Source organism: Anthonomus grandis, unplaced genomic scaffold (genome assembly GCF_022605725.1).
Source record: "Anthonomus grandis grandis unplaced genomic scaffold, icAntGran1.3 ctg00000301.1, whole genome shotgun sequence".
NCBI lineage: Eukaryota > Metazoa > Arthropoda > Insecta > Coleoptera > Curculionidae > Anthonomus > Anthonomus grandis.
The window spans coordinates 61684-88106 of record NW_026088453.1 but is presented as its reverse complement, the minus strand read 5'-3'; the positions used below and the strand labels follow the sequence as shown (position 1 = coordinate 88106).

Below are 26423 nucleotides of genomic sequence, written 5' to 3'. Positions count from 1 at the left end.
GCGAAGAGGCATCTTGCACATAATTATTAAAATTTAAAAAATTATAGTTTTTGAAAAAAATCGAAATTTCGGTTTTTTACAATTAACATGTACTTTTTTATATCGAAAATTTTGCATAACTTTTTTGTTATTAAAGATAGAGCTTTCATTTAAAAACTGCCAAGTACTCCTCGCAAAGGGGCACCTTGCACATAATTATCAAAGTTGAAAAAATTATAGTTTTTGAGAAAAATCGAAATTTCGGTTTTTTACGATTAACATGTACTTTTTTAGATCGAAAATTTTGCATAACTTTTTTGTTATTAAAGATAGAGCTTTCATTTAAAAACTGTTAAGTACTCCTAGCGAAGGGGCACCTTTCGCGTAATTATCAAAATTGAAAAAATTATAGTTTTTGAGAAAAATCGAAATTTCGGTTTTTTACAATTAACATGTACTTTTTTAGATCGAAAATTTTGCATAACTTTTTTGCTATTAAAGATAGAGCCTTCATTTAAAAACTGTTAAGTACTCCTAGCGAAGAGGCATCTTGCACATAATTATTAAAATTTAAAAAATTATAGTTTTTGAAAAAAATCGAAATTTCGGTTTTTTACAATTAACATGTACTTTTTTATATCGAAAATTTTGCATAACTTTTTTGTTATTAAAGATAGAGCTTTCATTTAAAAACAGTCAAGTACTCCTAGCGAAGGGGCACCTTGCACATAATTATCAAAATTGAAAAAATTATAGTTTTTGAGAAAAATCGAAATTTCGGTTTTTTACAATTAACATGTACTTTTTTAGATCGAAAATTTTGCATAACTTTTTTGTTATTAAAGATAGAGCTTTCATTTAAAAACTGTTAAGTACTCCTAGCGAAGGGGCACCTTTCGCGTAATTATCAAAATTGAAAAAATTATAGTTTTTGAGAAAAATCGAAATTTCGGTTTTTTACAATTAACATGTACTTTTTTAGATCGAAAATCTTGCATAACTTTTTTGTTATTAAAGATAGACCTTTCATTTAAAAACTGCCAAGTACTCCTTGCAAAGGGGCACCTTGTACGTAATAATCAAAAACTAAAAAAATTGTAGTTTTTGAAAAAAATCTAAATTTCGGTTTTTTACAATTAACATGTACTTTTTTAGATCGAAAATTTTGCATAACTTTTTTGCTATTAAAGATAGAGCCTTCATTTAAAAACTGTTAAGTACTCCTAGCGAAGAGGCATCTTGCACATAATTATTAAAATTTAAAAAATTATAGTTTTTGAAAAAAATCGAAATTTCGGTTTTTTACAATTAACATGTACTTTTTTATATCGAAAATTTTGCATAACTTTTTTGTTATTAAAGATAGAGCTTTCATTTAAAACTCTCACGAGATGTGCTAGCGAAGGGGCACCTTGCACATAATTATCAAAATTGAAAAAATTATAGTTTTTGAGAAAAATCGAAATTTCGGTTTTTTACAATTAACATGTACTTTTTTAGATCGAAAATTTTGCATTACTTTTTTGTTATTAAAGATAGAGCTTTCATTTAAAAACAGTCAAGTACTCCTAGCGAAGGGGCACCTTGCACATAATTATCAAAATTGAAAAAATTATAGTTTTTGAGAAAAATCGAAATTTCGGTTTTTTACAATTAACATGTACTTTTTTAGATCGAAAATTTTGCATACCTTTTTTGTTATTAAAGATAGAGCTTTCATTTAAGAACTGCCAAGTACTCCTCGCAAAGGGGCACCTTGCACATAATTATCAAAATTGAAAAAATTATAGTTTTTGAGAAAAATCGAAATTTCGGTTTTTTACGATTAACATGTACTTTTTTAGATAGAAAATTTTGCATAACTTTTTTGTTATTAAAGATAGAGCTTCCATTTAAAAACAGTCAAGTACTCCTCGCAAAGGGGCACCTTGCACATAATTATCAAAATTGAAAAAATTGTAGTCTTTGAAATAAATCGAAATTTCGGTTTTTTACAATTAACATGTACTTTTTTAGATCGAAAATTTTGCATACCTTTTTTGTTATTAAAGATAAAGCTTTCATTTAAAAACTGCCAAGCACTCCTGGCAAAGGAGCACCTTGCACATAATTATTAAAATTGAAAAAATTATAGTTTTTGAAAAAATTCGAAATTTCGGTTTTTTACAATTAACATGTACTTTTTTAGATCGAAAATGTTGCATAACTTTTTTGTTATTAAAGATAGAGCTTTCATTTAAAAACAGTCAGGTACTCCTAGCGAAGGGGCACCTTGCACATAATTATCAAAATTGAAAAAAATTATAGTTTTTGAGAAAAATCGAAATTTCGGTTTTTTACAATTAACATGTACTTTTTTAGATCGAAAATTTTGAAGGCTCATATCTCGGCTTCTATATGAATTATCATGAAAATTCCAACGGTTTTGTCTTAGTTTCGTCCTTCTGAATCCAACGAGACCATCCGCAAGATCGTAGCTTCTACGAGAGCCGAGATATGGCATTTTTGTAGCCCATTTTTGGCCTCAAAAACGGACGTCGAAAACGACTTTTTCAGGATTTTCAAAGTGCTCTCATTCCCTTAGTTCTGCTCGGATCCTGTTATAACCCGGTGTTTTCGTAATCTAGGTGATCAGAATAAGACGCTGGTATACTTAGTTTGACTTTGAAAAAAATCAATTATTGGTGAAAAAATTCGATACGGGGGGGTATACCAGAAAAATGAAAAAACCCAAACTTTGAAGGCTCATATCTCGGCTTCTATATGAGCTATCGTGAAAATTCCAACGGTTTTGTCTTAGTTTCGTCCTTCTGAATCCAACGAGACCACCCGCAAGGTCGTAGCTTCTACGAGAGCCGAGATATGGCATTTTTGTAGCCCATTTTTGGCCTCAAAAACGGACGTCGAAAACGACTTTTTCAGGATTTTCAAAGTGCTCTCATTCCCTTAGTTCTGCTCGGATCCTGTTATAACCCGGTGTTTTCGTAATCTAGGTGATCAGAATAAGACGCTGGTATACTTAGTTTGATTTCGAAAAAATCAATTTTTGGTGAAAAAATTCGATACGGGGGGGTATACCCGAAAAATGAAAAAACCCAAACTTTGAAGTCTCATATCTCGGCTTCTATATGAGCTATCGTGAAAATTCCAACGGTTTTGTCTTAGTTTCGTCCTTCTGAATCCAACGAGACCATCCGCAAGGTCGTAGCTTTTACGAGAGCTGAGATATGGCATTTTTGTAGCCCATTTTTGGCCTCAAAAACGGACGTCGAAAACGACTTTTTCAGGATTTTCAAAGTGCTCTCATTCCCTTAGTTCTGCTCGGATCCTGTTATAACCCGGTGTTTTCGTAATCTAGGTGATCAGAATAAGACGCTGGTATACTTAGTTTGACTTTGAAAAAAATCAATTTTTGGTGAAAAAATTCGATACGGGGGGGTATACCCGAAAAATGAAGAAACCCAAACTTTGAAGGCTCATATCTCGGCTTGTATATGAGCTATCGGGAAAATTCCAACGGTTTTGTCTTAGTTTCTTCCTTCTGAATCCAACGAGACCATCCGCAAGGTCGTAGCTTCTACGAGAGCCGAGATATGGCATTTTTGTAGCCCATTTTTGGCCTCAAAAACGGACGTCGAAAACGACTTTTTCAGGATTTTCAAAGTGCTCTCATTCCCTTAGTTCTGCTCGGATCCTGTTATAACCCGGTGTTTTCGTAATCTAGGTGATCAGAATAAGACGCTGGTATACTTAGTTTGATTTCGAAAAAATCAATTTTTGGTGAAAAAATTCGATACGGAGGGGTATACCCGAAAAATGAAAAAACTCAAACTTTGAAGGTCGATATCTCGGCTTCTATGGGAGCTATCGTGAAAATTCCAACGGTTTTGTCTTAGTTTCGTCCTTCTGAATCCATCGAGACCATCCGCAAGGTCGTAGCTTTTACGAGAGCTGAGATATGGCATTTTTGTTGCCCATTTTTGGCCTCAAAAACGGACGTCGAAAACGACTTTTTCAGGATTTTCAAAGTGCTCTCATTTCCTTAGTTCTGCTCGGATCCTGTTATAACCCGGTGTTTTCGTAATCTAGGTGATCAGAATAAGACGCTGGTATACTTAGTTTGACTTTGAAAAAAATCAATTTTTGTGAAAAAATTCGATACGGGGGGGTATACCCGAAAAATGAAAAAACCCAAATTTTGAAGGCTCATATCTCGGCTCCTATATGAGCTATCGTGAAAATTCCAACGGTTTTGTCTTAGTTTGGTCCTTTTGAATGCAACGAGACCATCCGCAAGGTCGTAGCTTCTACGAGAGCCGAGATATGGCATTTTTGTAGCCCATTTTTGGCCTCAAAATCGGACGTCGAAAACGACTTTTTCAGTATTTTCAAAGTGCTCTCATTCCCTTAGTTCTGCTCGGATCCTGTTATAACCCGGTGTTTTCGTAATCTAGGTGATCAGAATAATCCGCTGTTATAGTTAGTTGGAATTCGAATAAAAAAAAATTATGAAAAAATTTGAAAGAGGGGGGGGTATATAATTTCTTACTGATAAACAGTGTGGGGCGGGTGGGGGATATGGGTTGACTCACTCGTTCACATGTGAGCATATCTTTTATTCTCCAGCTCTCTCTGCAACGACCAGGACTAACTTCTCTTTCTAAAAATGACCGAAACAGTGGTGGGGGACGTATGTGCAGACATGTAGCACACTTTGTCATGGATCGCCTCCTTTATGGGCCCAGTATTCGGTCGGACCTGATACCTCAGTGGACGGTAGTGGTCGCTTTCTTTACCTACTTGATCAAGGACAATGTAGAGAGCAAACAGGTGGTTTTAATAGAAAACCTATTGGAGATGATTTTGGATGTCCAGCTGGACCAGAGCTGCTGGGTGCGGAAGGTCGGGGTATGCCCCGGAGAATTTGAATAAGGAGCTCGTGGTGCGGTACTGCAATCAGATACTGGGCATTTTAATGGACTGTTTGGATTATAACAATTTGGGGTAAGTTTCTTAACTTAAAAATTTTGAAAATTAAAAAAAAATATCAAACCACAAACAAAATATATAATGTAGCGAAACGACCTCTAAATTTGCTATAGTTCGTTCTATTAGAATATCGGGCGTCTTAAATTTTTTATTTATTTGTGGAAATGTGTGACATTCTTTAAACCCTACATTTCTGCTCGGAGTATTCGTATGATTATTACTTCGTTTATCACCATTTAATAAAGAAGTATGGCGCTTTTGACTCTGTGGTTCCGTTAAAAGGTTTTAATCCGGGTCAGTGCTTTTATTATTAATAGGTAAGGTTACAACTGTCCTGTTTCTTGGCTAGCAATTTATGTTATCTATTTTGTTATTAAAAGGTGTTAAAACTAAGCCCATAACTGAGGTGAATTAACTGAGATTTCCCGACATAAGTGGTTTCTTTGACATACGAACCCTCGGGACTAAAAATCCCATTACAATAAAAGTCCAAAAAAAACATTTATTGTTATAAGTTGCCCAAATGATGGGCAGAATGGCAGGTTTGGCAAATCAATAACTTCTTCCGAGTATTTGACACCGTTGAAAAAGAAGAAGAAGAAGAGAAGTAGCAGTAACGAGTGTGAGAGGGAAACGAGGTAGGAAAATGGACAGACAACCCTCTGGTTTCCTCCACTCCTGTGGGCGTCTCATTGTCTATCCCTTTCCCTCCCTCATTTCTCTCGCACTTTGGCTACATTCTACTTCTCTTCTCCTTCTTCCTCTTTTTTAAATGCCTGGACAAAATTATTGATTTTTTACAAGCAGTTGAACCCAAAGTTTCTTCTGCTTCTTCTTTTTCTTCTTCTTCTTCTCTCTCTTTTTCTTTAAAAACCTCAAATACCTGGATTCCGTTTACATATACTTACTTTGAATAAATCTCTACCATGAGAATTACAAATAAAACATCTAATTTTGGCAGTGACAATTTATTAATTGATTGATTTTATTGACCGGCAAGCTTTCCTGTGATTATCACAGACTTTGTTTCTGGTGATCAAATCTCGATATGGATTTTAATGAGTTTTTAGTCCACATTATCAATATTGTCCATTTTCTAAGTCAATTCAGTAAAAATTCCAGGATTTATTTCTTAATAAATAAATAGGACCCGAAGAAATAACTCGACAACGAGCTACTCAACTGTAGGTTCCTTGAAAGGTTCTACTCTTAATATAATCATTTACAAAATGATCGACCTATTCTTCCTTATCTAGGAACGAAAGCGAGCTGATCCTGGAGTCCCTGCAATCCTTCTCGAAACTCCTGAACAGTTTGCCAGGGTACAAATTCAGTTCCTTTCAAGTTACCGGAGCAGTGAGGATCAAGTTGCTATTCAGTCAAGAGGATCCACGTCTAAGGAGATCCTCGATCCAGTTATTAGGAGATCTGGCAACATCCTTTGGCCAGGAGACCAATTTGGAGGCATTCAAGGATCGAGTGAGATCCAAGGGAACCTCATCACTTTACTCTTGCATCTATGCGCTCCAGACGTGTATATTGTCAAGGTATGACTTTTTTGGATCATTTTACTCACTTAACTCATGCATGGACCCCATTTAGGCCTGTAAAAGTACAATGCAGAAGGTTGGCCCTTATCTGGATTTTCCGGAGGTATACCGCATGATCCAGGAGTGTTTGGGCGATGACACCGACTTGATGTTCACGGATTTTATTGGGGAGTTAATTAAACGCATGGTAAGTAAATGGCAGCACCTTAAATGTAATATTCATGCAGTTCGTCTGTGATATATTTTGAATTTAATTAGGGATTTATGGAATCAAAGATATCAAGGTTATTTGGGGGTCAAATCGAGGACGAGTTGGTTTAAAGGTGGCGTCTAAGGGCCAATCCCGCCCTTGTCATCGGTTTGTTCTACGCCGAACTACTACCCGAGAATAAACCGAAAGTTTCACTGGAAACTGTCTGTGATAAACTGAACAGACTGATGCAAGACGAGTCAGAAGAAGTTAGGATTAAGGCAAGTCAAGCTATATCGTGTTTGTTTTTATAATTATTGTAGAACGGAATGTGCTAGGGGGATAGTACGATTAAGTCTTTTAAATCAGTTTTTAGTAAGAAAATTTAAAAAAAGTCAACAGGGGTCAAAACTGACTTGTGGGTGGACTTTGTAGCTTATAAGTTTATCTCTGTCGCACTCATTGTAAAAAAAAAACTTGAAACGTGGAAAAACTGAAATTTCACAAAGTTTATTAGTTTTAAAATTTTGCATAACTTTTTTGTTATTAAAGATAGAGCTTTCATTTAAAAACTGTCAAGTACTCCATGCAAAGGGGCACCTTGCACATAATTATCAAAATTGAAAAAAATATAGTTTTTGAGAAAAATCGAAATTTATGTTTTTTACGATTAACATGTACTTTTTTAGATCGAAAATTTTGCATAACTTTTTTGTTATTAAAGATAGAGCTTTCATTTAAAAACTGCCAAGTACTCCTCGCAAAGGGGCACCTTGCACATAATTATCAAAATTGAAAAAATTATAGTTTTTGAGAAAAATCGAAATTTAGGTTTTTTACGATTAACATGTACTTTTTTAGATCGAAAATTTTGCATAACTTTTTTGTTATTAAAGATAGAGCTTTCATTTAAAAACTGCCAGGTACTCCTCGCAAAGGGGCACCTTGCACATAATTATCAAAATTAAAAAAATTATAGTTTTTGACAAAAATCGAAATTTCGGTTTTTTACAATTAACATGTACTTTTTTAGATCGAAAATTTTGCATTACTTTTTTGTTATTAAAGATAGAGCTTTCATTTAAAAACAGTCAAGTACTCCTAGCGAAGGGGCACCTTGCACATAATTATTAAAATTTAAAAAATTATAGTTTTTGAAAAAAATCGAAATTTCGGTTTTTTACAATTAACATGTACTTTTTTATATCGAAAATTTTGCATAACTTTTTTGTTATTAAAGATAGAGCTTTCATTTAAAAACTGCCAAGTACTCCTCGCAAAGGGGCACCTTGCACATAATTATCAAAATTGAAAAAATTATAGTTTTTAAGAAAAATCGAAATTTCGGTTTTTTACAATTAACATGTACTTTTTTAGATCGAAAATTTTGCATAACTTTTTTGTTATTAAAAATAGAGCTTTCATTTAAAAACTGTTAAGTACTCCTAGCGAAGGGGCACCTTTCGCGTAATTATCAAAATTGAAAAAATTATAGTTTTTGAGAAAAATCGAAATTTCGGTTTTTTACGATTAACATGTACTTTTTTAGATCGAAAATTTTGCATTACTTTTTTGTTATTAAAGATAGACCTTTCATTAAAAACTGCCAAGTACTCCTCGCAAAGGGGCACCTTGTACGTAATAATCAAAAACTAAAAAAATTGTAGTTTTTGAAAAAAATCTAAATTTCGGTTTTTTACAATTAACATGTACTTTTTTAGATCGAAAATTTTGCATAACTTTTTTGCTATTAAAGATAGAGCCTTCATTTAAAAACTGTTAAGTACTCCTAGCGAAGAGGCATCTTGCACAAAATTATTAAAATTTAAAAAATTATAGTTTTTGAAAAAAATCGAAATTTCGGTTTTTTACAATTTACATGTACTTTTTTATATCGAAAATTTTGCATAACTTTTTTGTTATTAAAGATAGAGCTTTCATTTAAAAACAGTCAAGTACTCCTAGCGAAGGGGCACCTTGCACATAATTATCAAAATTATAAAAATTATAGTTTTTGAGAAAAATCGAAATTTCGGTTTTTTACGATTAACATGTACTTTTTTAGATCGAAAATTTTGCATTACTTTTTTGTTATTAAAGATAGAGCTTTCATTTAAAAACAGTCAAGTACTCCTAGCGAAGAGGCATCTTGCACATAATTATTAAAATTTAAAAAATTATAGTTTTTGAAAAAAATCGAAATTTCGGTTTTTTACAATTAACATGTACTTTTTTATATCGAAAATTTTGCATAACTTTTTTGTTATTAAAGATAGAGCTTTCATTTAAAAACTGCCAAGTACTCCTCGCAAAGGGGCACCTTGCACATAATTATCAAAATTGAAAAAATTATAGTTTTTAAGAAAAATCGAAATTTCGGTTTTTTACAATTAACATGTACTTTTTTAGATCGAAAATTTTGCATAACTTTTTTGTTATTAAAGATAGAGCTTTCATTTAAAAACTGTTAAGTACTCCTAGCGAAGGGGCACCTTTCGCGTAATTATCAAAATTGAAAAAATTATAGTTTTTGAGAAAAATCGAAATTTCGGTTTTTTACGATTAACATGTACTTTTTTAGATCGAAAATTTTGCATTACTTTTTTGTTATTAAAGATAGACCTTTCATTTAAAAACTGCCAAGTACTCCTCGCAAAGGGGCACCTTGTACGTAATAATCAAAAACTAAAAAAATTGTAGTTTTTGAAAAAAATCTAAATTTCGGTTTTTTACAATTAACATGTACTTTTTTAGATCGAAAATTTTGCATAACTTTTTTGCTATAAAAGATAGAGCCTTCATTTAAAAACTGTTAAGTACTCCTAGCGAAGAGGCATCTTGCACATAATTATTAAAATTTAAAAAATTATAGTTTTTGAAAAAAATCGAAATTTCGGTTTTTTACAATTAACATGTACTTTTTTATATCGAAAATTTTGCATAACTTTTTTGTTATTAAAGATAGAGCTTTCATTTAAAAACAGTCAAGTACTCCTAGCGAAGGGGCACCTTGCACATAATTATCAAAATTAAAAAAATTATAGGTTTTGAGAAAAATCGAAATTTCGGTTTTTTACAATTAACATGTACTTTTTTAGATCGAAAATTTTGCATTCCTTTTTTGTTATTAAATATAGAGCTTTCATTTAAAAACAGTCAAGTACTCCTAGCGAAGGGGCACCTTGCACATAATTATCAAAATTGAAAAAATTATAGTTTTTGAGAAAAATCGAAATTTCGGTTTTTTACAATTAACATGTACTTTTTTAGATCGAAAATTTTGCATAACTTTTTTGTTATTAAAGATAGAGCTTTCATTTAAGAACTGCCAAGTACTCCTCGCAAAGGGGCACCTTGCACATAATTATCAAAATTGAAAAAATTATAGTTTTTGAGAAAAATCGAAATTTCGGTTTTTTACGATTAACATGTACTTTTTTAGATAGAAAATTTTGCATAACTTTTTTGTTATTAAAGATAGAGCTTTCATTAAAAAACTGTTAAGTACTCCTAGCGAAGGGGCACCTTTCGCGTAATTATCAAAATTGAAAAAATTATAGTTTTTGAGAAAAATCGAAATTTCGGTTTTTTACGATTAACATGTACTTTTTTAGATCGAAAATTTTGCATTACTTTTTTGTTATTAAAGATAGAGCTTTCATTTAAAAACAGTCAAGTACTCCTAGCGAAGAGGCATCTTGCACATAATTATTAAAATTTAAAAAATTATAGTTTTTGAAAAAAATCGAAATTTCGGTTTTTTACAATTAACATGTACTTTTTTATATCGAAAATTTTGCATAACTTTTTTGTTATTAAAGATAGAGCTTTCATTTAAAAACTGCCAAGTACTCCTCGCAAAGGGGCACCTTGCACATAATTATCAAAATTGAAAAAATTATAGTTTTTAAGAAAAATCGAAATTTCGGTTTTTTACAATTAACATGTACTTTTTTAGATCGAAAATTTTGCATAACTTTTTTGTTATTAAAGATAGAGCTTTCATTTAAAAACTGTTAAGTACTCCTAGCGAAGGGGCACCTTTCGCGTAATTATCAAAATTGAAAAAATTATAGTTTTTGAGAAAAATCGAAATTTCGGTTTTTTACGATTAACATGTACTTTTTTAGATCGAAAATTTTGCATTACTTTTTTGTTATTAAAGATAGAGCTTTCATTTAAAAACAGTCAAGTACTCCTAGCGAAGAGGCATCTTGCACATAATTATTAAAATTTAAAAAATTATAGTTTTTGAAAAAAATCGAAATTTCGGTTTTTTACAATTAACATGTACTTTTTTATATCGAAAATTTTGCATAACTTTTTTGTTATTAAAGATAGAGCTTTCATTTAAAAACAGTCAAGTACTCCTAGCGAAGGGGCACCTTGCACATAATTATCAAAATTGAAAAAATTATAGTTTTTGAGAAAAATCAAAATTTCGGTTTTTTACAATTAACATGTACTTTTTTAGATCGAAAATTTTGCATAACTTTTTTGTTATTAAAGATAGAGCTTTCATTTAAAAACTGTTAAGTACTCCTAGCGAAGGGGCACCTTTCGCGTAATTATCAAAATTGAAAAAATTATAGTTTTTGAGAAAAATCGAAATTTCGGTTTTTTACAATTAACATGTACTTTTTTAGATCGAAAATTTTGCATAACTTTTTTGTTATTAAAGATAGAGCTTTCATTTAAAAACTGCCAAGTACTCCTCGCAAAGGGGCACCTTGCACATAACTATCAAAATTGAAAAAAATTATAGTTTTTGAGAAAAATCGAAATTTCGGTTTTTTACAATTAACATGTACTTTTTTAGATCGAAAATTTTGAAGGCTCATATCTCGGCTTCTATATGAATTATCATGAAAATTCCAACGGTTTTGTCTTAGTTTCGTCCTTCTGAATCCAACGAGACCATCCGCAAGATCATAGCTTCTACGAGAGCCGAGATATGGCATTTTTGTAGCCCATTTTTGGCCTCAAAAACGGACGTCGAAAACGACTTTTTCAGGATTTTCAAAGTGCTCTCATTCCCTTAGTTCTGCTCGGATCCTGTTATAACCCGGTGTTTTCGTAATCTAGGTGATCAGAATAAGACGCTGGTATACTTAGTTTGATTTCGAAAAAATCAATTTTTGGTGAAAAAATTCGATACGGGGGGGTATACCCGAAAAATGAAAAAACTCAAACTTTAAAGGTCGATATCTCGGCTTCTATGGGAGCTATCGTGAAAATTCCAACGGTTTTGTCTTAGTTTTGTCCTTCTGAATCCAACGAGACCAGCAAGGTCGTAGCTTCTACGAGAGCCGAGATATGGCATTTTTGTAGCCCATTTTTGGCCTCAAAAACGGACGTCGAAAACGACTTTTTCAGGATTTTCAAAGTGCTCTCATTCCCTTAGTTCTGCTCGGATCCTGTTATAACCCGGTGTTTTCGTAATCTAGGTGATCAGAATAAGACGCTGGTATACTTAGTTTGATTTCGAAAAAATCAATTTTTGGTGAAAAAATTCGATACGGGGGGGTATACCCGAAAAATGAAAAAACTCAAACTTTGAAGGTCGATATCTCGGCTTCTATATGAATTATCATGAAAATTCCAACGGTTTTGTCTTAGTTTCGTCCTTCTGAATCCAACGAGACCATCCGCAAGATCGTAGCTTCTACGAGAGCCGAGATATGGCATTTTTGTAGCCCATTTTTGGCCTCAAAAACGGACGTCGAAAACGACTTTTTCAGGATTTTCAAAGTGCTCTCATTCCCTTAGTTCTGCTCGGATCCTGTTATAACCCGGTGTTTTCGTAATCTAGGTGATCAGAATAAGACGCTGGTATACTTAGTTTGATTTCGAAAAAATCAATTTTTGGTGAAAAAATTCGATACGGGGGGGTATACCCGAAAAATGAAAAAACTCAAACTTTGAAGGTCGATATCTCGGCTTCTATATGAATTATCATGAAAATTCCAACGGTTTTGTCTTAGTTTCGTCCTTCTGAATCCAACGAGACCATCCGCAAGATCGTAGCTTCTACGAGAGCCGAGATATGGCATTTTTGTAGCCCATTTTTGGCCTCAAAAACGGACGTCGAAAACGACTTTTTCAGGATTTTCAAAGTGCTCTCATTCCCTTAGTTCTGCTCGGATCCTGTTATAACCCGGTGTTTTCGTAATCTAGGTGATCAGAATAAGACGCTGGTATACTTAGTTTGATTTCGAAAAAATCAATTTTTGGTGAAAAAATTCGATACGGGGGGTATACCCGAAAAATGAAAAAACCCAAACTTTGAAGGCTCCTTAGTTCTGCTCGGATCCTGTTATAACCCGGTGTTTTCGTAATCTAGGTGATCAGAATAATCCGCTGTTATAGTTAGTTGGAATTCGAATAAAAAAAAATTATGAAAAAATTTGAAAGAGGGGGGGGTATATAATTTCTTACTGATAAACAGTGTGGGGCGGGTGGGGGATATGGGTTGACTCACTCGTTCACATGTGAGCATATCTTTTATTCTCCAGCTCTCTCTGCAACGACCAGGACTAACTTCTCTTTCTAAAAATGACCGAAACAGTGGTGGGGGACGTATGTGCAGACATGTAGCACACTTTGTCATGGATCGCCTCCTTTATGGGCCCAGTATTCGGTCGGACCTGATACCTCAGTGGACGGTAGTGGTCGCTTTCTTTACCTACTTGATCAAGGACAATGTAGAGAGCAAACAGGTGGTTTTAATAGAAAACCTATTGGAGATGATTTTGGATGTCCAGCTGGACCAGAGCTGCTGGGTGCGGAAGGTCGGGGTATGCCCCGGAGAATTTGAATAAGGAGCTCGTGGTGCGGTACTGCAATCAGATACTGGGCATTTTAATGGACTGTTTGGATTATAACAATTTGGGGTAAGTTTCTTAACTTAAAAATTTTGAAAATTAAAAAAAAATATCAAACCACAAACAAAATATATAATGTAGCGAAACGACCTCTAAATTTGCTATAGTTCGTTCTATTAGAATATCGGGCGTCTTAAATTTTTTATTTATTTGTGGAAATGTGTGACATTCTTTAAACCCTACATTTCTGCTCGGAGTATTCGTATGATTATTACTTCGTTTATCACCATTTAATAAAGAAGTATGGCGCTTTTGACTCTGTGGTTCCGTTAAAAGGTTTTAATCCGGGTCAGTGCTTTTATTATTAATAGGTAAGGTTACAACTGTCCTGTTTCTTGGCTAGCAATTTATGTTATCTATTTTGTTATTAAAAGGTGTTAAAACTAAGCCCATAACTGAGGTGAATTAACTGAGATTTCCCGACATAAGTGGTTTCTTTGACATACGAACCCTCGGGACTAAAAATCCCATTACAATAAAAGTCCAAAAAAAAACATTTATTGTTATAAGTTGCCCAAATGATGGGCAGAATGGCAGGTTTGGCAAATCAATAACTTCTTCCGAGTATTTGACACCGTTGAAAAAGAAGAAGAAGAAGAGAAGTAGCAGTAACGAGTGTGAGAGGGAAACGAGGTAGGAAAATGGACAGACAACCCTCTGGTTTCCTCCACTCCTGTGGGCGTCTCATTGTCTATCCCTTTCCCTCCCTCATTTCTCTCGCACTTTGGCTACATTCTACTTCTCTTCTCCTTCTTCCTCTTTTTTAAATGCCTGGACAAAATTATTGATTTTTTACAAGCAGTTGAACCCAAAGTTTCTTCTGCTTCTTCTTTTTCTTCTTCTTCTTCTCTCTCTTTTTCTTTAAAAACCTCAAATACCTGGGTTCCGTTTACATATACTTACTTTGAATAAATCTCTACCATGAGAATTACAAATAAAACATCTAATTTTGGCAGTGACAATTTATTAATTGATTGATTTTATTGACCGGCAAGCTTTCCTGTGATTATCACAGACTTTGTTTCTGGTGATCAAATCTCGATATGGATTTTAATGAGTTTTTAGTCCACATTATCAATATTGTCCATTTTCTAAGTCAATTCAGTAAAAATTCCAGGATTTATTTCTTAATAAATAAATAGGACCCGAAGAAATAACTCGACAACGAGCTACTCAACTGTAGGTTCCTTGAAAGGTTCTACTCTTAATATAATCATTTACAAAATGATCGACCTATTCTTCCTTATCTAGGAACGAAAGCGAGCTGATCCTGGAGTCCCTGCAATCCTTCTCGAAACTCCTGAACAGTTTGCCAGGGTACAAATTCAGTTCCTTTCAAGTTACCGGAGCAGTGAGGATCAAGTTGCTATTCAGTCAAGAGGATCCACGTCTAAGGAGATCCTCGATCCAGTTATTAGGAGATCTGGCAACATCCTTTGGCCAGGAGACCAATTTGGAGGCATTCAAGGATCGAGTGAGATCCAAGGGAACCTCATCACTTTACTCTTGCATCTATGCGCTCCAGACGTGTATATTGTCAAGGTATGACTTTTTTGGATCATTTTACTCACTTAACTCATGCATGGACCCCATTTAGGCCTGTAAAAGTACAATGCAGAAGGTTGGCCCTTATCTGGATTTTCCGGAGGTATACCGCATGATCCAGGAGTGTTTGGGCGATGACACCGACTTGATGTTCACGGATTTTATTGGGGAGTTAATTAAACGCATGGTAAGTAAATGGCAGCACCTTAAATGTAATATTCATGCAGTTCGTCTGTGATATATTTTGAATTTAATTAGGGATTTATGGAATCAAAGATATCAAGATTATTTGGGGGTCAAATCGAGGACGAGTTGGTTTAAAGGTGGCGTCTAAGGGCCAATCCCGCCCTTGTCATCGGTTTGTTCTACGCCGAACTACTACCCGAGAATAAACCGAAAGTTTCACTGGAAACTGTCTGTGATAAACTGAACAGACTGATGCAAGACGAGTCAGAAGAAGTTAGGATTAAGGCAAGTCAAGCTATATCGTGTTTGTTTTTATAATTATTGTAGAACGGAATGTGCTAGGGGGATAGTACGATTAAGTCTTTTAAATCAGTTTTTAGTAAGAAAATTTAAAAAAAGTCAACAGGGGTCAAAACTGACTTGTGGGTGGACTTTGTAGCTTATAAGTTTATCTCTGTCGCACTCATTGTAAAAAAAAACTTGAAACGTGGAAAAACTGAAATTTCACAAAGTTTATTAGTTTTAAAATTTTGCATAACTTTTTTGTTATTAAAGATAGAGCTTTCATTTAAAAACTGTCAAGTACTCCATGCAAAGGGGCACCTTGCACATAAATATCAAAATTGAAAAAAATATAGTTTTTGAGAAAAATCGAAATTTATGTTTTTTACGATTAACATGTACTTTTTTAGATCGAAAATTTTGCATAACTTTTTTGTTATTAAAGATAGAGCTTTCATTTAAAAACTGCCAAGTACTCCTCGCAAAGGGGCACCTTGCACATAATTATCAAAATTGAAAAAATTATAGTTTTTGAGAAAAATCGAAATTTAGGTTTTTTACGAATAACATGTACTTTTTTAGATCGAAAATTTTGCATAACTTTTTTGTTATTAAAGATAGAGCTTTCATTTAAAAACTGCCAGGTACTCCTCGCAAAGGGGCACCTTGCACATAATTATCAAAATTAAAAAAATTATAGTTTTTGACAAAAATCGAAATTTCGGTTTTTTACAATTAACATGTACTTTTTTAGATCGAAAATTTTGCATTACTTTTTTGTTATTAAAGATAGAGCTTTCATTTAAAAACAGTCAAGTACTCCTAGCGAAGGGGCACCTTGCACATAATTATTAAAATTGAAAAAATTATAGTTTTTGAGAAAAATCGAAATTTTGGTTTTTTACAATTAACATGTACTTTTTTGGATCGAAAATTTTGCATAACTTTTTTGTTATTAAAGATAGAGCTTTCATTTAAAAACTGACAAGTACTCCTCGCAAAGGGGCACCTTGCACATAATTATCAAAATTAAAAAAATTATAGTTTTTGAGAAAAATCGAAATATCGGTTTTTTACAATTAACATGTACTTTTTTAGATCGAAAATTTTGCATAACTTTTTTGTTATTAAAGATAGAGCTTTCATTTAAAAACTGTTAAGTACTCCTAGCGAAGGGGCACCTTTCGCGTAATTATCAAAATTGAAAAAATTATAGTTTTTGAGAAAAATCGAAATTTCGGTTTTTTACAATTAACATGTACTTTTTTAGATCGAAAATTTTGCATAACTTTTTTGTTATTAAAGATAGAGCTTTCATTTAAAAACTGCCAAGTACTCCTCGCAAAGGGGCACCTTGCACATAGTTATCAAAATTAAAAAAAATATAGTTTTTAAGAAAAATCGAAATTTCGGTTTTTTACAATTAACATGTACTTTTTTAGATCGAAAATTTTGCATAACTTTTTTGTTATTAAAGATAGAGCTTTCATTTAAAAACTGTTAAGTACTCCTAGCGAAGGGGCACCTTTCGCGTAATTATCAAAATTGAAAAAATTATAGTTTTTGAGAAAAATCGAAATTTCGGTTTTTTACGATTAACATGTACTTTTTTAGATCGAAAATTTTGCATTACTTTTTTGTTATTAAAGATAGAGCTTTCATTTAAAAACAGTCAAGTACTCCTAGCGAAGAGGCATCTTGCACATAATTATTAAAATTTAAAAAATTATAGTTTTTGAAAAAAATCGAAATTTCGGTTTTTTACAATTAACATGTACTTTTTTATATCGAAAATTTTGCATAACTTTTTTGTTATTAAAGATAGAGCTTTCATTTAAAAACAGTCAAGTACTCCTTGCGAAGGGGCACCTTGCACATAAATACCAAAATTGAAAAAATTATAGTTTTTGAGAAAAATTGAAATTTCGGTTTTTTACAATTAACATGTACTTTTTTAGATCGAAAATTTTGCATAACTTTTTTGTTATTAAAGATAGAGCTTTCATTTAAAAACTGTTAAGTACTCCTAGCGAAGGGGCACCTTTCGCGTAATTATCAAAATTGAAAAAATTATAGTTTTTGAGAAAAATCGAAATTTCGGTTTTTTACGATTAACATGTACTTTTTTAGATCGAAAATTTTGCATTACTTTTTTGTTATTAAAGATAGAGCTTTCATTTAAAAACAGTCAAGTACTCCTTGCGAAGGGGCACCTTGCACATAATTATCAAAATTGAAAAAATTATAGTTTTTGAGAAAAATTGAAATTTCGGTTTTTTACAATTAACATGTACTTTTTTAGATCGAAAATTTTGCATAACTTTTTTGTTATTAAAGATAGAGCTTTCATTTAAAAACTGTTAAGTACTCCTAGCGAAGGGGCACCTTTCGCGTAATTATCAAAATTGAAAAAATTATAGTTTTTGAGAAAAATCGAAATTTCGGTTTTTTACAATTAACATGTACTTTTTTAGATCGAAAATTTTGCATAACTTTTTTGCTATTAAAGATAGAGCCTTCATTTAAAAACTGTTAAGTACTCCTAGCGAAGAGGCATCTTGCACATAATTATCAAAATTTAAAAAAATTATAGTTTTTGAGAAAAATTGAAATTTCGGTTTTTTACAAATAACATGTACTTTTTTAGATCGAAAATTTTGCATAACTTTTTTGGTATTAAAGATAGAGCTTTCATTTAAAAACTGTTAAGTACTCCTAGCGAAGGGGCACCTTTCGCGTAATTATCAAAATTGAAAAAATTATAGTTTTTAAGAAAAATCGAAATTTCGGTTTTTTACAATTAACATGTACTTTTTTAGATCGAAAATTTTGCATAACTTTTTTGGTATTAAAGATAGAGCTTTCATTTAAAAACTGCCAAGTACTCCTCGCAAAGGGGCACCTTGTACGTAATAATCAAAAACTAAAAAAATTGTAGTTTTTGAAAAAAAATTTAAATTTCGGTTTTTTACAATTAACATGTACTTTTTTAGATCGAAAATTTTGCATAACTTTTTTGCTATTAAAGATAGAGCCTTCATTTAAAAACTGTTAAGTACTCCTAGCGAAGAGGCATCTTGCATATAATTATTAAAATTTAAAAAATTATAGTTTTTGAAAAAAATCGAAATTTCGGTTTTTTACAATTAACATGTACTTTTTTATATCGAAAATTTTGCATAACTTTTTTGTTATTAAAGATAGAGCTTTCATTTAAAAACAGTCAAGTACTCCTAGCGAAGGGGCACCTTGCACATAATTATCAAAATTGAAAAAATTATAGTTCTTGAGAAAAATCGAAATTTCGGTTTTTTACAATTAACATGTACTTTTTTAGATCGAAAATTTTGCATAACTTTTTTGTTATTAAAGATAGAGCTTTCATTTAAAAACTGTTAAGTACTCCTAGCGCAGAGGCATCTTGCACATAATTATTAAAATTTAAAAAATTATAGTTTTTGAAAAAAATCGAAATTTCCGTTTTTTACAATTAACATGTACTTTTTTAGATCGAAAATTTTGCATTACTTTTTTGTTATTAAAGATAGAGCTTTCATTTAAAAACAGTCAAGTACTCCTAGCGAAGGGGCACCTTGCACATAATTATTAAAATTGAAAAAATTATAGTTTTTGAGAAAAATCGAAATTTTGGTTTTTTACAATTAACATGTACTTTTTTGGATCGAAAATTTTGCATAACTTTTTTGTTATTAAAGATAGAGCTTTCATTTAAAAACTGCCAAGTACTCCTCGCAAAGGGGCACCTTGCACATAATTATCAAAATTAAAAAAATTATAGTTTTTGAGAAAAATCGAAATATCGGTTTTTTACAATTAACATGTACTTTTTTAGATCGAAAATTTTGCATAACTTTTTTGTTATTAAAGATAGAGCTTTCATTTAAAAACTGTTAAGTACTCCTAGCGAAGGGGCAACTTTCGCGTAATTATCAAAATTGAAAAAATTATAGTTTTTGAGAAAAATCGAAATTTCGGTTTTTTACAATTAACATGTACTTTTTTAGATCGAAAATTTTGCATAACTTTTTTGGTATTAAAGATAGAGCTTTCATTTAAAAACTGTTAAGTACTCGTAGCGAAGGGGCATCTTGCACATAATTATTAAAATTTAAAAAATTATAGTTTTTGAAAAAAATCAAAATTTCGGTTTTTTACAATTAACATGTACTTTTTTGGATCGAAAATTTTGCATAACTTTTTTGCTATTAAAGATAGAGCCTTCATTTAAAAACTGTTAAGTACTCCTAGCGAAGAGGCATCTTGCACATAATTATCAAAATTGAAAAAAATTATAGTTTTTGAGAAAAATTGAAATTTCGGTTTTTTACAAATAACATGTACTTTTTTAGATCGAAAATTTTGCATAACTTTTTTGGTATTAAAGATAGAGCTTTCATTTAAAAACTGTTAAGTACTCCTAGCGAAGGGGCACCTTTCGCGTAATTATCAAAATTGAAAAAATTATAGTTTTTAAGAAAAATCGAAATTTCGGTTTTTTACAATTAACATGTACTTTTTTAGATCGAAAATTTTGCATAACTTTTTTGCTATTAAAGATAGAGCCTTCATTTAAAAACTGTTAAGTACTCCTAGCGAAGAGGCATCTTGCATATAATTATTAAAATTTAAAAAATTATAGTTTTTGAAAAAAATCGAAATTTCGGTTTTTTACAATTAACATGTACTTTTTTATATCGAAAATTTTGCATAACTTTTTTGTTATTAAAGATAGAGCTTTCATTTAAAAACAGTCAAGTACTCCTAGCGAAGGGGCACCTTGCACATAATTATCAAAATTGAAAAAATTATAGTTCTTGAGAAAAATCGAAATTTCGGTTTTTTACAATTAACATGTACTTTTTTAGATCGAAAATTTTGCATAACTTTTTTGTTATTAAAGATAGAGCTTTCATTTAAAAACTGTTAAGTACTCCTAGCGCAGAGGCATCTTGCACATAATTATTAAAATTTAAAAAATTATAGTTTTTGAAAAAAATCGAAATTTCCGTTTTTTACAATTAACATGTACTTTTTTAGATCGAAAATTTTGCATTACTTTTTTGTTATTAAAGATAGAGCTTTCATTTAAAAACAGTCAAGTACTCCTAGCGAAGGGGCACCTTGCACATAATTATTAAAATTGAAAAAATTATAGTTTTTGAGAAAAATCGAAATTTTGGTTTTTTACAATTAACATGTACTTTTTTGGATCGAAAATTTTGCATAACTTTTTTGTTATTAAAGATAGAGCTTTCATTTAAAAACTGCCAAGTACTCCTCGCAAAGGGGCACCTTGCACATAATTATCAAAATTAAAAAAATTATAGTTTTTGAGAAAAATCGAAATATCGGTTTTTTACAATTAACATGTACTTTTTTAGATCGAAAATTTTGCATAACTTTTTTGTTATTAAAGATAGAGCTTTCATTTAAAAACTGTTAAGTACTCCTAGCGAAGGGGCAACTTTCGCGTAATTATCAAAATTGAAAAAATTATAGTTTTTGAGAAAAATCGAAATTTCGGTTTTTTACAATTAACATGTACTTTTTTAGATCGAAAATTTTGCATAACTTTTTTGGTATTAAAGATAGAGCTTTCATTTAAAAACTGTTAAGTACTCGTAGCGAAGGGGCATCTTGCACATAATTATTAAAATTTAAAAAATTATAGTTTTTGAAAAAAATCGAAATTTCGGTTTTTTACAATTAACATGTACTTTTTTGGATCGAAAATTTTGCATAACTTTTTTGTTATTAAAGATAGAGCTTTCATTTAAAAACTGTTAAGTACTCCTAGCGAAGGGGCACCTTTCGCGTAATTATCAAAATTGAAAAAATTATAGTTTTTGAGAAAAATCGAAATTTCGGTTTTTTACGATTAACATGTACTTTTTTAGATCGAAAATTTTGCATTACTTTTTTGTTATTAAAGATAGAGCTTTCATTTAAAAACAGTCAAGTACTCCTAGCGAAGAGGCATCTTGCACATAATTATTAAAATTTAAAAAATTATAGTTTTTGAAAAAAATCGAAATTTCGGTTTTTTACAATTAACATGTACTTTTTTATATCGAAAATTTTGCATAACTTTTTTGTTATTAAAGATAGAGCTTTCATTTAAAAACTGCCAAGTACTCCTCGCAAAGGGGCACCTTGCACATAATTATCAAAATTGAAAAAATTATAGTTTTTAAGAAAAATCGAAATTTCGGTTTTTTACAATTAACATGTACTTTTTTAGATCGAAAATTTTGCATAACTTTTTTGTTATTAAAGATAGAGCTTTCATTTAAAAACTGTTAAGTACTCCTAGCGAAGGGGCACCTTTCGCGTAATTATCAAAATTGAAAAAATTATAGTTTTTGAGAAAAATCGAAATTTCGGTTTTTTACGATTAACATGTACTTTTTTAGATCGAAAATTTTGCATTACTTTTTTGTTATTAAAGATAGACCTTTCATTTAAAAACTGCCAAGTACTCCTCGCAAAGGGGCACCTTGTACGTAATAATCAAAAACTAAAAAAATTGTAGTTTTTGAAAAAAATCTAAATTTCGGTTTTTTACAATTAACATGTACTTTTTTAGATCGAAAATTTTGCATAACTTTTTTGCTATTAAAGATAGAGCCTTCATTTAAAAACTGTTAAGTACTCCTAGCGAAGAGGCATCTTGCACATAATTATTAAAATTTAAAAAATTATAGTTTTTGAAAAAAATCGAAATTTCGGTTTTTTACAATTAACATGTACTTTTTTATATCGAAAATTTTGCATAACTTTTTTGTTATTAAAGATAGAGCTTTCATTTAAAAACAGTCAAGTACTCCTAGCGAAGGGGCACCTTGCACATAATTATCAAAATTGAAAAAATTATAGTTTTTGAGAAAAATCGAAATTTCGGTTTTTTACAATTAACATGTACTTTTTTAGATCGAAAATTTTGCATTACTTTTTTGTTATTAAAGATAGAGCTTTCATTTAAAAACAGTCAAGTACTCCTAGCGAAGGGGCACCTTGCACATAATTATCAAAATTGAAAAAATTATAGTTTTTGAGAAAAATCGAAATTTCGGTTTTTTACAATTAACATGTACTTTTTTAGATCGAAAATTTTGCATAACTTTTTTGTTATTAAAGATAGAGCTTTCATTTAAGAACTGCCAAGTACTCCTCGCAAAGGGGCACCTTGCACATAATTATCAAAATTGAAAAAATTATAGTTTTTGAGAAAAATCGAAATTTCGGTTTTTTACGATTAGCATGTAATTTTTTAGATAGAAAATTTTGCATAACTTTTTTGTTATTAAAGATAGAGCTTTCATTAAAAAACTGTTAAGTACTCCTAGCGAAGGGGCACCTTTCGCGTAATTATCAAAATTGAAAAAATTATAGTTTTTGAGAAAAATCGAAATTTCGGTTTTTTACGATTAACATGTACTTTTTTAGATAGAAAATTTTGCATAACTTTTTTGTTATTAAAGATAGAGCTTCCATTTAAAAACAGTCAAGTACTCCTCGCAAAGGGGCACCTTGCACATAATTATCAAAATTGAAAAAATTGTAGTCTTTGAAATAAATCGAAATTTCGGTTTTTTAAATTAACATGTACTTTTTTAGATCGAAAATTTTGCATAACTTTTTTGTTATTAAAGATAGAGCTTTCATTTAAAAACTGCCAAGTACTCCTCGCAAAGGGGCACCTTGCACATAATTATCAAAATTGAAAAAATTATAGTTTTTGAGAAAAATCGAAATTTCGGTTTTTTACAATTAACATGTACTTTTTTAGATCGAAAATTTTGCATAACTTTTTTGTTATTAAAGATAGAGCTTTCATTTAAAAACTGTTAAGTACTCCTAGCGAAGGGGCACCTTTCGCGTAATTATCAAAATTGAAAAAATTATAGTTTTTGAAAAAATCGAAATTTCGGTTTTTTACAATTAACATGTACTTTTTTATATCGAAAATTTTGCATAACTTTTTTGTTATTAAAGATAGAGCTTTCATTTAAAAACAGTCAAGTACTCCTAGCGAAGGGGCACCTTGCACATAATTATCAAAATTGAAAAAATTATAGTTTTTGAGAAAAATCGAAATTTCTGTTTTTTACAATTAACATGTACTTTTTTAGATCGAAAATTTTGCATAACTTTTTTGTTATTAAAGATAGAGCTTTCATTTAAAAACTGTTAAGTACTCCTAGCGAAGGGGCACCTTTCGCGTAATTATCAAAATTGAAAAAATTATAGTTTTTGAGAAAAATCGAAATTTCGGTTTTTTACAATTAACATGTACTTTTTTAGATCGAAAATCTTGCATAACTTTTTTGTTATTAAAGATAGACCTTTCATTTAAAAACTGCCAAGTACTCCTTGCAAAGGGGCACCTTGTACGTAATAATCAAAAACTAAAAAAATTGTAGTTTTTGAAAAAAATCTAAATTTCGGTTTTTTACAATTAACATGTACTTTTTTAGATCGAAAATTTTGCATAACTTTTTTGCTATTAAAGATAGAGCCTTCATTTAAAAACTGTTAAGTACTCCTAGCGAAGAGGCATCTTGCACATAATTATTAAAATTTAAAAAATTATAGTTTTTGAAAAAAATCGAAATTTCGGTTTTTTACAATTAACATGTACTTTTTTATATCGAAAATTTTGCATAACTTTTTTGTTATTAAAGATAGAGCTTTCATTTAAAAACAGTCAAGTACTCCTAGCGAAGGGGCACCTTGCACATAATTATCAAAATTGAAAAAATTATAGTTTTTGAAAAAAATCGAAATTTCGGTTTTTTACAATTAACATGTACTTTTTTAGATAGAAAATTTTGCATAACTTTTTTGTTATTAAAGATAGAGCTTCCATTTAAAAACAGTCAAGTACTCCTCGCAAAGGGGCACCTTGCACATAATTATCAAAATTGAAAAAATTGTAGTCTTTGAAATAAATCGAAATTTCGGTTTTTTAAATTAACATGTACTTTTTTAGATCGAAAATTTTGCATAACTTTTTTGTTATTAAAGATAGAGCTTTCATTTAAAAACTGCCAAGTACTCCTCGCAAAGGGGCACCTTGCACATAATTATCAAAATTGAAAAAATTATAGTTTTTGAGAAAAATCGAAATTTCGGTTTTTTACAATTAACATGTACTTTTTTAGATCGAAAATTTTGCATAACTTTTTTGTTATTAAAGATAGAGCTTTCATTTAAAAACTGTTAAGTACTCCTAGCGAAGGGGCACCTTTCGCGTAATTATCAAAATTGAAAAAATTATAGTTTTTGAGAAAAATCGAAATTTCGGTTTTTTACGATTAACATGTACTTTTTTAGATCGAAAATTTTGCATTACTTTTTTGTTATTAAAGATAGAGCTTTCATTTAAAAACAGTCAAGTACTCCTAGCGAAGAGGCATCTTGCACATAATTATTAAAATTTAAAAAATTATAGTTTTTGAAAAAAATCGAAATTTCGGTTTTTTACAATTAACATGTACTTTTTTATATCGAAAATTTTGCATAACTTTTTTGTTATTAAAGATAGAGCTTTCATTTAAAAACTGCCAAGTACTCCTCGCAAAGGGGCACCTTGCACATAATTATCAAAATTGAAAAAATTATAGTTTTTAAGAAAAATCGAAATTTCGGTTTTTTACAATTAACATGTACTTTTTTAGATCGAAAATTTTGCATTACTTTTTTGTTATTAAAGATAGAGCTTTCATTTAAAAACAGTCAAGTACTCCTAGCGAAGAGGCATCTTGCACATAATTATTAAAATTTAAAAAATTATAGTTTTTGAAAAAAATCGAAATTTCGGTTTTTTACAATTAACATGTACTTTTTTATATCGAAAATTTTGCATAACTTTTTTGTTATTAAAGATAGAGCTTTCATTTAAAAACTGCCAAGTACTCCTCGCAAAGGGGCACCTTGCACATAATTATCAAAATTGAAAAAATTATAGTTTTTGAGAAAAATCGAAATTTCGGTTTTTTACAATTAACATGTACTTTTTTAGATCGAAAATTTTGCATAACTTTTTTGTTATTAAAGATAGAGCTTTCATTTAAAAACTGTTAAGTACTCCTAGCGAAGGGGCACCTTTCGCGTAATTATCAAAATTGAAAAAATTATAGTTTTTGAGAAAAATCGAAATTTCGGTTTTTTACAATTAACATGTACTTTTTTAGATCGAAAATTTTGCATAACTTTTTTGCTATTAAAGATAGAGCCTTCATTTAAAAACTGTTAAGTACTCCTAGCGAAGAGGCATCTTGCACATAATTATTAAAATTTAAAAAATTATAGTTTTTGAAAAAATCGAAATTTCGGTTTTTTACAATTAACATGTACTTTTTTATATCGAAAATTTTGCATAACTTTTTTGTTATTAAAGATAGAGCTTTCATTTAAAAACAGTCAAGTACTCCTAGCGAAGGGGCACCTTGCACATAATTATCAAAATTGAAAAAATTATAGTTTTTGAGAAAAATCGAAATTTCGGTTTTTTACAATTAACATGTACTTTTTTAGATCGAAAATTTTGCATAACTTTTTTGTTATTAAAGATAGAGCTTTCATTTAAAAACTGTTAAGTACTCCTAGCGAAGGGGCACCTTTCGCGTAATTATCAAAATTGAAAAAATTATAGTTTTTGAGAAAAATCGAAATTTCGGTTTTTTACAATTAACATGTACTTTTTTAGATCGAAAATCTTGCATAACTTTTTTGTTATTAAAGATAGACCTTTCATTTAAAAACTGCCAAGTACTCCTTGCAAAGGGGCACCTT

General features: G+C 30.7%; 2 protein-coding genes across 5 annotated transcripts in view; both read left to right on the top strand.

Moving 5' to 3' along the window:
• The window catches only part of LOC126749551 (uncharacterized), a 145610-nt gene extending 138457 nt beyond the window's left edge, over window positions 1-7153 (top strand). The window contains exons 1-4 of one of the 2 annotated variants that reach the window (XM_050459260.1): window positions 4584-4983; window positions 6225-6515; window positions 6571-6705; window positions 6777-7152. In XM_050459260.1, coding sequence (XP_050315217.1) covers window positions 4847-4983; window positions 6225-6515; window positions 6571-6634 — 492 coding nt within the window. In that variant the 5' untranslated portion in view covers window positions 4584-4846 and the 3' untranslated portion in view covers window positions 6635-6705; window positions 6777-7152. Of the gene's footprint in view, window positions 1-4583; window positions 4984-6224; window positions 6516-6570; window positions 6706-6776 lie in introns of those variants that run through there. The other variant, XM_050459261.1, reaches the window with a different exon arrangement.
• A 6049-nt stretch (window positions 7154-13202) lies between these two features.
• The window catches only part of LOC126749554 (uncharacterized), a 56595-nt gene continuing 43374 nt past the window's right edge, over window positions 13203-26423 (top strand). The window contains exons 1-4 of one of the 3 annotated variants that reach the window (XM_050459273.1): window positions 13204-13601; window positions 14844-15134; window positions 15190-15324; window positions 15396-15889. In XM_050459273.1, coding sequence (XP_050315230.1) covers window positions 13465-13601; window positions 14844-15134; window positions 15190-15253 — 492 coding nt within the window. In that variant the 5' untranslated portion in view covers window positions 13204-13464 and the 3' untranslated portion in view covers window positions 15254-15324; window positions 15396-15889. Of the gene's footprint in view, window positions 13602-14843; window positions 15135-15189; window positions 15325-15395; window positions 15890-26423 lie in introns of those variants that run through there. The other 2 variants (XM_050459269.1, XM_050459265.1) reach the window with 2 other exon arrangements.